The sequence below is a fragment of the Xiphophorus maculatus genome, chromosome 5, assembly GCF_002775205.1.
Source record: "Xiphophorus maculatus strain JP 163 A chromosome 5, X_maculatus-5.0-male, whole genome shotgun sequence".
Lineage (NCBI taxonomy): Eukaryota > Metazoa > Chordata > Actinopteri > Cyprinodontiformes > Poeciliidae > Xiphophorus > Xiphophorus maculatus.
In genome coordinates, this window is record NC_036447.1 from 22,705,458 (window position 1) to 22,719,734 (window position 14,277).

The 14,277-nt window shown below is 40.1% G+C and overlaps 1 protein-coding gene across 2 annotated transcripts; it reads right to left on the reverse strand.

Moving 5' to 3' along the window:
* Positions 1-74: 74 nt before the first annotated feature.
* tecr (trans-2,3-enoyl-CoA reductase) lies at positions 75-14,064 on the reverse strand. Of its 2 annotated transcripts, XM_005805056.3 has the most exons (12): positions 14,013-14,064; positions 9,351-9,401; positions 5,432-5,483; positions 5,298-5,342; positions 5,092-5,195; positions 4,666-4,781; positions 3,307-3,412; positions 3,148-3,220; positions 3,015-3,058; positions 2,146-2,203; positions 1,929-2,017; positions 75-648 (listed from the first exon to the last, which is right to left on the reverse strand). In XM_005805056.3, the coding sequence occupies exons 1-12, from the start codon at positions 14,025-14,027 to the stop codon at positions 475-477; spliced, it is 927 nt and encodes a 308-aa protein (XP_005805113.1). In that variant the 5' UTR covers positions 14,028-14,064; the 3' UTR covers positions 75-474. The 2 variants fall into 2 exon arrangements, with proteins under 2 accessions (XP_005805113.1, XP_014326521.1); XM_014471035.2 differs by lacking the exon at positions 14,013-14,064 and having other exon boundaries at positions 9,351-9,666.
* Between the last annotated feature and the right edge of the window lie 213 nt (positions 14,065-14,277).

Here is a 14,277-nt window from a genome sequence, read left to right on the forward strand (position 1 = left end):
GCCATTGTTCCAGCATTATTCAAAGATATTAACCCAAAAACATTTGAAACAAGACAAAGAAACAAAAGCTTGATTTTTTTTTTTTTTATATATAAATTACCTCAGACAACACTCAATTCTGTCAGTTTCAGATTTTAAGATTCTTAAGCAATTCAAGGTGAGTTCAAAGATGCTTTCAATGCCAGCCGCTCCAAGCTAAAAAACACCAGAAAACTGCAGCGTGAGGCAATAAAAATGGAACTCTTGCATATTTTACAGCAGTTTTTAGAAGAACGCAACTCAAAAGTAAACCAGTCAGAACAGTTTGTCTGCAATACAAAAAAAATATATAACAAACTAGTCGTTTACATTTTTACTCAACACAAGAAGAACTTAAAGCAGGAAGGGAAGCAAGAAATCAAGCTTTGAATCTATCAGTCTAAATCCAGTGTGAGGTTTAGAGAAAGGACGACGTCCTCGTAGTTGGTGATGGATCTACAGGACGAAGGGCAGGATGGGCGAGCGGAGCGGCGGGTAGTCGCGGAACTCCTTCAGGTAGCTGCGGTGCTTTCCTTTGGCCCAGACGGTCATCTGCATGAAACCCACCAGGGTGAAGAAGGCCACCGGCAGACACTGGGTCATCAGGGTGAAGCCGAGCCAAGAGCCCAGCTGCAGGAGGAACAAACGCCGTCACAGATAACACACACACACGATTCAGATCCCAACAGGAAGAAGTGAGTTCACATTGCCCATGCTGAAGTTAGGCTCTGCAAATCTACAGTAAACAATTAAAGCTTTTTCCCACTTTGATATTTTTCTTAAGCAGCTATTATTTTTTTGAGGCTGAACCTTAATTGTACTTTTGCAACATCTCTGGATGTGATTAAGTTCCAAATATGGAAATTCAATGAAACATGGCATGGGCTGCTGTTTGTTCATCGTTTTACAGGCATGTTGTGCCTATAAATTCACAAAATTGTACTGATCTGTTTGAGTCCAATACATAAAACGTTCTATTTAAATTAACCAATCTTTAATTGATCAAAATAGGAAAACTGGTTAAGAAGGAAAATACTTATTTTGGTGAAGCACAGGATTTGGGTTTCTGATGCAAAGAAGTAATGTAAGCAGCATGGAGTCCAAAACCTAGATATACATGTGATATTAGTAATCATCAGTTATTGGCATAACAACAATATTAATAGTGGATGTTGACATCGACCCATATTGGTGCATCCATAGTTTCTATGCCATATTTTGCTTGTGAACCAAGTCATGTTGAAGAGTCTCGTGTCCAATTTATAATCCAGAAGTCAACTTCTTACTCCTCAAGTTCTTTTACATTTAAATATTAGGAGAAAATAAGTTTCTGCCATCAAGCTGATGATAAATCTGCTAGAGAAATTACAGATACAACAGATTTATTTATTGGGGTAAAAAGTTTGCAAACTGGCAAACTTGCGCCTGTTGGGGATGATTCTGACCACTAGATGGCAGTGAATTGCTTGCAGGACTATTCAAGCAAAATGAGTGGTTTAAATAAGCTTCCTTGTTGTATGGCAAGCGGCTACAGTATCTATTGGTCAAAGAAGTGATGAATTCAGGGTTTTTTTGATTCCAGAATAAGTGTGTTTATCTTCAAGATTTGGAAAAAGTTCAACTGCAGACATTTCATGACCGTGTAGGAACATTGTCATGTGGCTGACTGAGTGTTAGGATTCTGATCACTAAACTGATATTATCATTCAGAAGGTGAATGAATGGAACCTTAAGTCTATTATCCTTCTAAATATTGCATCCAAGCTGTTATTTTAAACTGCAATAGCATCATGACAACTGAGATTCAATACAAATATAATTTTACTACGTTTTGCTTTGAGTACGCAGACGTGGAGCACTTATCAAGCATTCTGATACAAAAAAAAGAAAAAAAGTCAAGAACATGTTACCTCATAGGTGTAGTTGGGACAGGAGACGAGGAGGAAGATCCAGGTGAAGGGGTTCTTGGTTGGATAGGGAATCTTCCTGGTCTTTGATCCTGGATTTACATGAAAAAGAGAGGAAATTAGAAACTTGAAATCTCCTTACCAATCCAATTCTCTTAGTAAAATTAGATTAACTGAAGAAATTAAATTGCTGCACTGTGCGAGTGACAGATGTGTTCACCTGGTGGGCGGAGGTTCCGGAGGGCGATGTGGATGGAGAAGTTCCCGATCTGACAGAACTGTGATCGAGAGCATTGATAGCGTTACATAGTGTTTGTTTAAATGTCAAAGAAAATTAGGTAAGGTCTTTAAAAACCAACTCAATAACCACCAATGGTCAAGCTTTCCATGAACTTGAAAATTCTTAAATAAAAGTATTTCTGTACAACAAGTTCAACAAGTTTTCAAACGTATAAAGCAGGAAGCTGACTATAGCACAGGGCATTCTGGGTAAATACAACCAAAACAAATTTGTGAGTCTTGCACTAGCGGGAGAAATGGCAAAAGACAAAAGAGAAATCTTACAACAATTACAATCTGACACCATTCCATTTTTTGGGTACATTTCTTGAAGAAGGAAGTTGCGCTCATGTCTCCTTCTGAGGTTTTTGTGTTGTTTTCTTCAGTGGTTTTTGGTGCAGCGCCACCACAGGCGAGGAGGAAAACAGGTTTTTCAAAGGGTTTGGATTGTTTGACATAAGTGAATGTTGCCACTTTGGTCAACATTCACTGTTCCAGTTGAACAGAGTCTACTGGACTATCCAGTGTGTAAGCACCCTAAGCTTCTACAACCAACCAGTCTGTAGACCCCGTCTACCAGTCAGGTCCATACTTGGAAACGTAAAAGATCTAATAACGTGCAGTTCAGCCAGAATGAAGCCGGAAGCTTGTTGATTGCTATGACAAGTGTGTGCTCGAGGTGCAACTTTTCAAGAAGCATTTACGTTACAAAATTGCAAGAAGTGTTGGCATCGTTGACCGTTGTCCACTGCTGACCAGAACTGTATCGACTAGAATCAGAAGTGCTGCGATGAGGAAACCGATTCTTACCAGGAATATGATGAGCGCCAGTCTTATCTGCTGTTCTCCGTATACTGAAAAAGAGGATTTAACATAAGAAAAACAAAAAACAGCCCCTTCATGTGTAGGTATACCATATGCCACAATGTTAATGAACACTCACTGGGTGGTGTATACAATGGATGGTTGATATAATAAGCCATCCATGCTGCAAAGCCCCAGTAGTAGGTGCAATTCTGAAAGCGACAACGACACAATTTTTTTTCTTGTGTCGGAGAAGTTAACTTGTGACGAGATCAGACGGAGTTTCAGTGAATCCCACCTTGAAGATGTTCCGTAACGGCATCGTTCCGTGAGAGAAGCGGTGGACAAACAGGGTCTCCAGGAGTCTCTTAACGTAGTGGAAGGAGTGACACATGCAGGCGAGACTGAAAGAAGGAGACGTGAGTCGATAACACCCATCACTCAAACCAGGACAAATTAAGAGCAGTCCGTACTTGAGCTGACTTGAACTATCACCTTGAGGCGCTGATGTTCTTCACTGCATGTAAAGAGATCAAACCCGCTAAATCTCATTATGATTCACTGTGTTGTTGAATGTTAGGTTGCCTGGAAACAAGCACAGCCTTTCTTCAGCATCTGCCTGCCTCATCTTGTATGACAGCTTGGCATCTGGCCGTTTGGACTCTCTCCAGGTTAGGGACGAAAAGATTAATCAGATTAATCGTCGTGATGAGGCGATTATTGAAATAATTGTTAACTAATTTAGTAAACTGACTGGACGTTAAATGAGGTACAGAGATTCGCAAAAAAAGCCATTAGCTGAAAAAACTGTATTAAGATAAAAACCGTATTTGTCTTTGTCGGTAAATGTGTTTTATCCAAAACTCCTCAACTCCTCATCTTCACCCGATTTCAGTTCACAAAAGGGATGCTCTGTCACTGCATTTTAGGCAACACAATTAGTATTTTACTATTTAAAAAGAAACTGAATTATTTGCTTATCTTGTATCTTTTAACGCATTTATAGTATTGTATAAAAATGGCTTAAGTGGTGAAAGGAAAAATCTGTAGAATTTGCCCATTTATTTTTATCCATATAGTCATCAGAACAATCAATAGAATAATCAAGAAAATAATTGTTAGTTGCAGCAGTACTCCAGATATTTACAAACCATTTCAATTTATTGTCTTTTCATTTATTCTACATCATATTTCAATAATATTCCCTCTTCATGCTTCGTGAAGCCAAACTTTTCCACCTTCCATCTCCTGGCTGCAGCTGGATAAACTCAACCCTTCCACTGTTCTGCATCACAATCATGCTGATCATTCCTGCTATAGCTGCTTTCTGCAAGCTTTTTTTAAATATATAAAACTCTACAAAATAAGTTTCTTAGTCCCAATAGCTCTCAGAAAAACATGAAATATAAGAAGGCTCCTCAAGGTTGAGACTTTAAATCCTTTCAGTTCGCTGTTTGATTAAAATGTAGAAAATGAAATGCTAGATTAAAATGGACCAATGTCAACAAATGGAAAAATAAATCTAAGCCTCGGTAGAAATGTCCCTCAAGTGGCAGCAGCAGGTACTGCGTTCAGATATGTTTTGAAAGGTTGAGTGAGAAAAAAAGGATTCTTCCTAATCCCATGAGGCATGGGGGGAAACATACTGGACACTCACTGTACAACCCAGTGTTTACTGGTGGTGAAGTCATATTTGGGTGCGTAGATGAAGGGAACCCGGAAGTAGAACAGCAGATAGATGACCAGAGGGCCGGTGTATTCTGTCAGGAACACCTGAAAACACGAGGAATGACAGATTAGACGGCACAAAACCTTGGCTTTGACAGGAGGAGCTGGAATACAAGCATTGTGGGAACTTTGAAAAAAAGAAAATAAAACATGGAGGATGCTCATGAGAACATCCTGGAAGCAGATCCACATCAACTTGTGACTTAAAAATTAAGTCACAAGGACTTTTCTTTAAGTCCCAAACACCTTTCCTTCACAGCGGGAACTCTCGGCGCAGAAGCACCTGATTTCAGTCGCTCACTCGTGTCTTTGAACGTGTCGGAGCTGTTAGAGCCAATTTGTGTTTTGAACTCACTGTGACCCAGCTGATCTGAGCTCCCAGGTCTCTGAAGTAGAAGGTTGCCGTGGTTCCCACAGGGAGATGCTGCAGGACATCCTCATCTTTCAGGGACTTCCCCTCTGAAACGATTGCATTACTGAACAAGTAAGATTCACGCAGCGCAATGAGCGAAAAGCTTCCACCAGCCCCGCTTCAATTAGATCAAATTAACAGTGACATACTGGGATCGAGACGAATGGACTGTCTGGCTGGGTACCACTGAGGATCTGAAACGGGAGAGGTAATTACCTTACAGTCATTGTAAAGGCAGAATACAAAGAGCTAGATGTCAAAGGAGCAGGAAAACGGCACGTACGGCTCCTGTGGAACATGGACTTGATCTCTCCGATGGTGGCATTTGGCTCGACCTGCAAATAACATGACAGTAAATAAACATAGGGACACCCACTCCCACACAAAGGGGACGTTCATAATCCCCTTTCCATTTATGATGGAGGTTAGAGGTAAATTTAGCTCCGACTGTGCTTAAACACCTCCAAGATGTGGGCTAACAAACAGCTGGTGTTAAAGAGTTTCAAAAATTCTGGACGCACAAACACACCCGTCCTTTATTCCATGAAGTCAAAGGGAGCACACACAGACAACAGTCCTGTTTGTCTTCACTGTGGATCAATATTCTTAGGCATATGGTTGTGCAGATATTTTACCCTGCATAACTCTTGATGCAAGCTATATTCTTAGACAGAAATACCATTACCCAGTTCCTGAACAGTAGACATGGTACATGTCTATGTGAAAGTGGTAAACCCCTCATGTTTCAGCCATCTTGCTTTAATTCCCTCAAACTTCTGTGTGTGACCTCTCCGGGACCTCCAAGTATTTTCAGCAGAATGACATCGCTGCCGTTGGATTTCAGAAACCACCTCTTGGGTTCCACTGCTGGTCTGGGGCCGATGCCCAACTTAGATCCTGCTGTGTTTTGACTGGCAAAGCTGAGTGGGGCTCTAATGAAGATCTAGAGATATGGGACTTTCTTCACAGAGAAGTTCTGATTGGAAGATACATTCACATAGTTCTGTGAAAAGGGCTTTCTATTAGAGGTATCCCGATCTGGTATTGATACCGGAAATTGGTCAAAAATCAGCCAACAAACGAGTATCGGGTTTGTATCGGCCTGCATCTAAATTCTGCGAAATAAGCACTCTGCTCCAGTATTTAGTCCATCCCAGCAGACATCCAGCAGCACACAGACCCTATTGGTTCGTAATAAATGGGTCAGTTGTTCTCATACCTGCCATTGTTGACTATTGCTCTCTGAGTAATATCACGTGATCAAGCCTTTTCTAAAAAAGTATCCATGACAGATATTGTATTGGATCAATATCGGTAGCGACCAATACTCAAAGCTGCGATATCTGTATCGCATCGGAAGTGGAAAAGTTAAAAACGTACTCATTGTGCCTTCATTCTAGAGGCTTCGTGTATTTAAGGATCGTCTTTCATGGACACTGACCCAGACACGTTCCTGCACTTGAGTTTTATTTCTAACTCAGCCGGTCACTTTAGCTCTAATCTAGAAAGTGTGTCGACCCCAAAAGCCCCTCTGTCTACATCCGAATCTGCATCTGTCACATCTTTGAATGCGCCTCCCTCAAAGTGATAAGACTGCGACTCTTATCACCATAGAAACTCTGCTAACTTGACAACCAGGTCTAATCTGTCCAGGATGGCACCTCATACTCTGTAGTCCAGAGGAGCAGCCTTTAATAAACAGAGTTTATGTTGGCTGATGGTACCAAGAGTGTGGTTAGTGAAACTCTATCCAAGCACCATCAATGCACCAAATGTCTCCGAGCACAAGCAGCAACAAAAATTAATCCGTCTAACACATTAACAACAAACTACGAGCCAAGCACGGATACTTGTAAATAAATCTGTAAAACAAGCTGCTCGTCTCCAATTAAAATGAGTATGGCTGATGTAAATGTGATATCCTTCCATCCGTCCGCGGAAATCTCACAAATGCCTGTGGAGATTCACAGCAATGAAACTCGGAATACTTTGTAACTTTTGCGTGACTCTAAAGATTTAAATGTCAAAAGTAAAACGAGTCAAAGACTCTTACAATTTTTGAACCCCAGCTTTCTTGTGGTTCAGAAGTTTAAATACATTTCTTTTACTGGTAGGATTGCCTCTAAACTGGATGATTTGGTTGAAATGTTTTTAGTTTGATTCCAGAAGAGTCTCACAATGATTTGCTGGAACTTTGGCCCATTTCTTCTGACAGAACAGATGCAACAGTGTCAATTTTCAGTGTTGCTTTGCTCACACAAATCTCATCAGCTTTGCCCACAAATATTTCAAGAGACTGAGATTTGTGGCTTTGCGTTGGCCACTCTGAAACCTTGACTTTTTACTTATTAAGGCACTATAGTAAAAATAATATTTGTGGTTTCAGAAAACCATCACTGATTATGAGGTTTATTATATCACTTTTAATGTGTAGTTTTGTGGTTTAATTAGACTCCATTTAAAAAGAACTACAGGTCAAATACAGCATTCGTTTGAAGTTGTAAAACCACCAACAGCAGTAAAATGGGTGTTTTCTCATCTTTTATTGAGTGTGCATTCAGTCAGTAGGGTAAAAACCAAAATGCTGACGGGCATTATGAAAATCAAAATGAAATGTGTCAAATCAAAGATGTAGAATGTAATTTACATTTTAAAAAACTGTGTAAAAACCACTCAATCTATTAAGCGCATTAGAATTTTGGCCTTTAGAAAACCAACAATGAGAAAGAAGTCTAGAAAATAAAATATTTTTTTCCATCCTCAATATTATTTTCCTTACTTTTCCAGACCTTGAAATGCGTCGACTAAATTGTCACATTGTCCAGACTTTTAAAGACTGCATAGGAACCCTGTTATAAGTGGCTGTTTATAATGTATCTTTTGTGAAGTACTTTGTTTTGAACCATGCTATACAATTAACCTATTTCCTTTAGGTAAAATTTACACATTTTGTAAGTGGAGTCAGAAAAAATGTAAAAGAAAAACTTTTCAGAACCAGTTACTGCCACCAACGTTGTTTTATAAATCTTTAAAATCCTATTATTCAACAGGATTCAGCCAGTTTTATATAAAAAAGTCAAATTTTACCAGGGCACAATGGTTACAAACTCTCAACTGCTACTTTCCAAATCATTTTACTATTATGCACCATTATTAGCTGGTAAATAAAGCCATTTATTTTGCTTTGCATGATGGGAGTAAATATCGCCTTGCATAAAGATTAAAATCATTTGAACTTTTCCACATTGTCACGTTACTAACACAGACTTCAATATTTTCCATGAAGATTGCATGCCAAAGAACCAAAATAATCTAAAATGTGTGACTTTCATATCTTTTACGGCCTCAATGAGTCAGTACTTTACAGAACGACGATTGTCCATTCTTCTTTGTGAAACAGCTCAATCTCACTGAGATTGGAGGGAACTGTGAACATCGACTCCTGAATCTTGCCACAGATTCTAAATTAACTTTCACTGGACTATTTTAACACATGAATTTGCTGTGATAAAAACTATTAGCAGCTATGCTGGATGTGGTGTCTTGTTGGAAGGTGAACATCCACCCTGGTCTAAAGTCCCTGATAAGTTTTTTTTCTAGGCCTGTCCTGCTTTTAGAACAAAACCTTGTTCCTACTTAAACAAAGCCTCCCCACTATATATAACTTGTGTACTGCATGTGGGGGAAGAAAGTTTAGTTTAGCTTTGGTCTGGCCAGAGCACCTTATGTTTACGTCTTCCCAAGATGGTTTCTGGCCAACTGCGAATGGGAATTCTTGGGGTTTACTTTCAGCAATGGCGTACTTCTTGTATAAAGGTCAGTTCCATCCAAATACGACAGACAAGACCTAAATCATCAAATGATTCTTTGTAAATGTGTTGTGTTCCTTTGGCCGTCATCGGGATAACTAAACGCAGCATGCAGCAGCGTCCCATGAATGAAAGGCACTCCAGAGGGTGTCCCCTATACACTGGCTGGGATTCATGCCCACAGACAGACAGAGAGAGAGACCATTGCTTCGTGTTCCAGAAAACACCTATCTCCCACACAGAGACCTTTTACTGTGATAAATGACCATATGCTGCACAGAGATAGTTATACAATAGAGGTTTTTTAAAAGGTTGTAGGTATCATAGCATGACCAGCTGTGTCCTCAAGATGAAATCAAACGAATAAAAACTTGAACTCGAAGAGCTTCTTACCTTGTCCAGGAAGCAGAGCTTGTCCTTGGTCTTGGCGTCCAGTATCTCCACCTCAAAGAAAACAACGGCCTTTTTAGCTTTTTTTGCAGGTTTGCGTTTTGCCGGGGCTTGACTCGTCGGCACGGCAGCCCCCGCCGCGTTATTCGCCTTTTTCCCGCTGGCTTCTAACGCCAAGGCATCCATGTCTCCTTTGCTCCACCTGCTCTCAGTTTATCCCCCCGTTGCTCCCCTCAGATCGGCACCGACCTCTCCAGATCCACGCCGAGAGAAGGACAAGAGTGCAGCGGCGCTCAGCTGTGGAAATAAATCTGTCGCTTCCCCCTCTAACCCCCGCCCTCTTCCTCCTCATCCAGCCCCACCCTCTTCATTCAGCTCTCTCTGCCCACCTCTCACTTTATTTAACAGCCGCCCGACCGCTTGCGGCGCAGACGCCGTCCACATGAGCGGGAACAGTTGCATACAAAGGCATGCCAAGCATCCTCAAAGCCAAATTGATTAGTGAACGCATGTTGGACAAAAGAAACCTCTAATTCATGCAACTCCCACCCTGACATGCAGGGAATGTGCTTGGAAATGCAACTCTTCCCTAAAAACAGACAGCTATGACCTTTGACATCTCAACCTGTGGGGTAGAGGGAGGAAAGAAGGGAGGTATTACGACAAACAGCGCTTCCAGCCTGACCCCGTCTTCTTCTCCACAGCTAAATATAAACATCTCTGCCCATCAAGCCTTTTCCCATCTGACCCTCCACGGATCTGGACAGTGAAGTCATGGGTTTTATAAGAGACCAACCGAGACACTCCCTTGGTTTAAGTGCCGTCAAATTCTAATAGGCTTTATAGTGAGTTGGACTTTAAAACTCAAGTAAATTTCTCGAAACTGTCACTGACATGAAAGTTTAACTTTTCCCACCATTGTGAAGTGATAAAACTCCCAATTCTCTGGAAAATGTGGGAACAGATACCATCCACTTTCTCTCAGGGTAAATGGTTGAGGTAACTTTAAGGACATAAAATGCTACACTAAATCAAAATGTAAAAAAAAACATAAAAGAATGTCTCAAATAATGAATTTAAATTAACTCAATTTCCATTCTGCAATTTTACTCTAGAGACATCAGAATCCATTTTATTATGGTTTCAGCCATGTGTGTGTTTTTTATTTCAACTTTATTCCTTGTTTATTTTTATATTTAAAATATATTCCAGTAACAGTGTTAAGTTTTCTTTACAAATTTAAAGTTTATTGGTCTCTCAGAGGGAAAATATGCACAATTGTACCATTTTCACAGTACTGGAAAATGGTCTTGAAACAAGATTATCGTTTATCGTTGGGACAATTCATCATCCAGCAAACTTTGTTAATGTGAAAGGCCTACTAACTTCTATAGGATGGGTCATTAAAAACTTGTTGAACTTCCTCATAAACTGCTTTAGTGTTACAACTAAGACGGCACCAATGAATTGGCTAGGGGTGCATCGATTCCGATTCTGGCCGATTTTAATTCCTTTGTCTGAAGTGTTGCTAAATATAGCAATAAAGTTGCTGAGTTGGCAACAGTGGGGTGGCTATTGTTAACTAGAAACGTGCAGACGTGACCTGGTGGGCCGGTCTGTCAGTCAAACCTCTCTCAAGGGACGCAGAAGAGGACAGTGGCTGATTTTTAGACCTTTGCTGAGGTAGATACGATCAGGGGACAAAGTTGGCTTCTCAATATAAGTATTGGCTGATCACTGATCTCCCAACATTAAGGAAATTGACAGATAAATCGGCTGGCCGATAAATTGGTGCACCGCTACAATCAGCCCTGATTTTCTTAAATTTGAAAGATTGGCGCTCAGTCCATACCGATCTCGACAGACCCGCCAACCAGGTCCTGTCTGAACATGCGTAGTTAACGATAGTCACCCCACTGTTTCCAACTTAGCAACTTTGTCGCTATATGTAACAACTATTTAAACAAAAAACTTCGTATTATTTTTTTTTTAAATTGGTATCAACCAAATTGGAATCTCTATGTCCTTTTAAAGATCAGTGACTGGCCACAAAGTTGTAATCAGTCCACCCTCAGTTACAACCAATTGACAGACCAGGACGATGTATTATCACCTCTGTGATTAACCTCGTTCGTTGAATTATTTTCATACGTCATTTTTATTAAATGAGAATCCTTAGCTTTTCAAATCAGTATTTTATTTATTTATTTGCCTACAAGAAATAAAGAGCCACACATAATCAAGCAGGACACACGACACCACAGCTGTGACTTTGGGGCAACAACCCCGTTCCTGTCTTTGGGCCAACTCTGCCGTACCTCCCCCCTCAGCTCCCTCGTCTCAGCCAAATAAAACCTGTCACACTGACAGTCGGAGCTGCTAATGCACTCTGCGGGCACGAGGACGAAGCACGGAGGATTCAGTTTTAATTGCTACAGCGGATGTCGACGGTTCAGCGACTGGATTTATAGCTTTGCTCTGAGGTAAAACCTGGCGTTTATTTTAAAACTGATATTGCAGAGAAGTGTAGACATAATGTGCTTCGTACAAGTGTAGACATACTGTATCCTGTTGGCCAGGGGAGTCACTGCAACACATTTCTCTCTGCTATCTCTAAAAATGACAAAACATGGTTTTGTGAGTAATAAATCGGCCACATTGATAATTGACTGAAATTAAAGATTCTGCTCTAAAGTAGTCTGAAAACTTTAACAAGTATTAATTTAACAAATAACTTAGTGTAATTACACTTGCATTGTCATCTAGCTTTGATAATATCAAAGCAAATAGTAAATGATGTAAGATTTAATATCTGTTTTAGGGTGTTCCTTAAAAAATACTTGATAATATATAGCATTATCAAGTATGTGTGTACTCTGCAGCTACAACTATAGCAATGATAATGCTATACATTATCATTAGCATTTATGATAATGTTGCACTTAATTAGAGTTCGAAATCCACCAATTTTCAGATGATTGGTAGGTGAAATGCTGAAAAATCTAATATTTTTCCGGTTCACTAAACGCCTCCATCCTGAAAGCTCAAACTTCATTAGGTCCATAATGCTTCAACAATCAGCATAACTAATGGAAATAGTTTTGAGGTTCTGGCAAAATCGTGTCTTTTGCCAATCAGAACTTTCATTACTATTCACTATTTAGTCCCTTTTTAATAACTTCCCCCCTCTTAAACCACTGCATACCAGTAGATTACCATATATATTTCTCGCTTTTTTCAGGAATTGTGTATATAGTTATAAAAATCATCATTCTGCCTCACGCTTACCCCTCTTTTTCTTACTTCTGAGTGAAACCTATTTTAAAAAGTACATGCCCTTATCCCTCTGTTTCATGTTTGCAAATCAGGCACAGAATTTAAACATATATGTATTTTTGAAGACATTTTTTTTTTAAATGGAAAAATAGAGTAGAAATAAATAAAAACAGTGACGTCAGCTCCGCTTGACCCATTAAGAGTTAAACTATTTCAAAGACAAAACAGTCAGAGACTGTTTAGAGGAGTCACAGATAAACTGTTACATATAATGAACTTCATATTCATTTACAAGGCTGCATTCAGCAATCCTTGACAGAGCTGCCACGATCAAGCATTAATGTAGCCCATCTAACAAGTGCAATGGAGTGGTAATCAGTAACCATCACTTCTCCTTCAGATGTTACGTTGTTCCTGATTGATGTATGTGCAAATAAATCTAACCAACATTAAACTGCGGCGCAGATCTTGTTGTATTTGTCGTCTTATAATGTTCCTGTGCAAATTAATTTCACTGTTATCCCTTTATTTAGGTGCAATGTACTGGTTTCATATAGGAATAAACTGTGTGTACGCTGCAGCTACAACTGAATACGGCTTTTCTTACAGGTGCCAAAAATCCAGATTTGTCCACTGAAAGAAAAGGGAGCAGACCAACCAGTAGTTGTGTCAGTTTCTGCCAAACTACTCCAGATCCTGTCTGATGGGTTTTGGGTGTTGATACACCTGTGGGCTGGAGTTATTCTGCTAGTCCTGAAACCTTCTCTAGAGCTTATGACAAAGATTTGTTTGATCATTTTAGTAATAAACTAGTAAAATTTACATTTTGAACCAGCTACATGTATGTTTTTCGTTAAACATCCATGTATACAGGTACCCTGTGAGTACCTTTTTAGCTGAAATGATTGGAAAAAGTTTGGAATATAGATTACATGTAAATCGCGCAGATAATGTAGATTTATGGGAAAGGGCCGAGGTGGTGTTCTTGACTTTTCACCTCCATTCTTGGGTAAGACTGAGCAAGATAAGGAGCGCCATGAATCATCCCAGCCAGAGATGGCGATGCTGTTAAACCTTTTCCTGCACAAACCTTTTCCTCGGTTAAGCTCAAATGCCCCATTAAATTCAGGGGTTCCAGGTTGAAAAACACTCTGTTAATGGTGCACAAGGTTTTAAGACGATTTAAGCTAAAAGAAACAGGCCACAAATCGTTTCAGACCCATCATAGACGGTTTTAACCGGGCTAAGCTTCACCGCTTACGGTAACATATCGGTACCTAATTACTGAGGTTTCCAAACACAGAGGTAACGCGAAGGCTAAGAACTAGCTAGGTTTGTTCAATTTAGTCCCAAACAAGTGTTGTTTAACAATGAATGGACACCACTTACCTCGTAGTGCTTCATCTTGGCAATGGCGCTTCCTTAATATCTCGAATGAGTGACAGGTCAACGACCAATCAGCGTATAAACATGCGGCGGCTGAGGACGTCATGGGCGGACCCCACACGCTCACGACAGCCTATCACGGCTGGCATAAGTCAGGCGAACACGCCCACACTGTCGATTGTAGCCAATGAGATTTGAGCAAATGGAAAGGCGATGCCTTAGCGAGAGGTAATAGGATTTACTTTGGGTTGGCTCGGATTTTACTGTA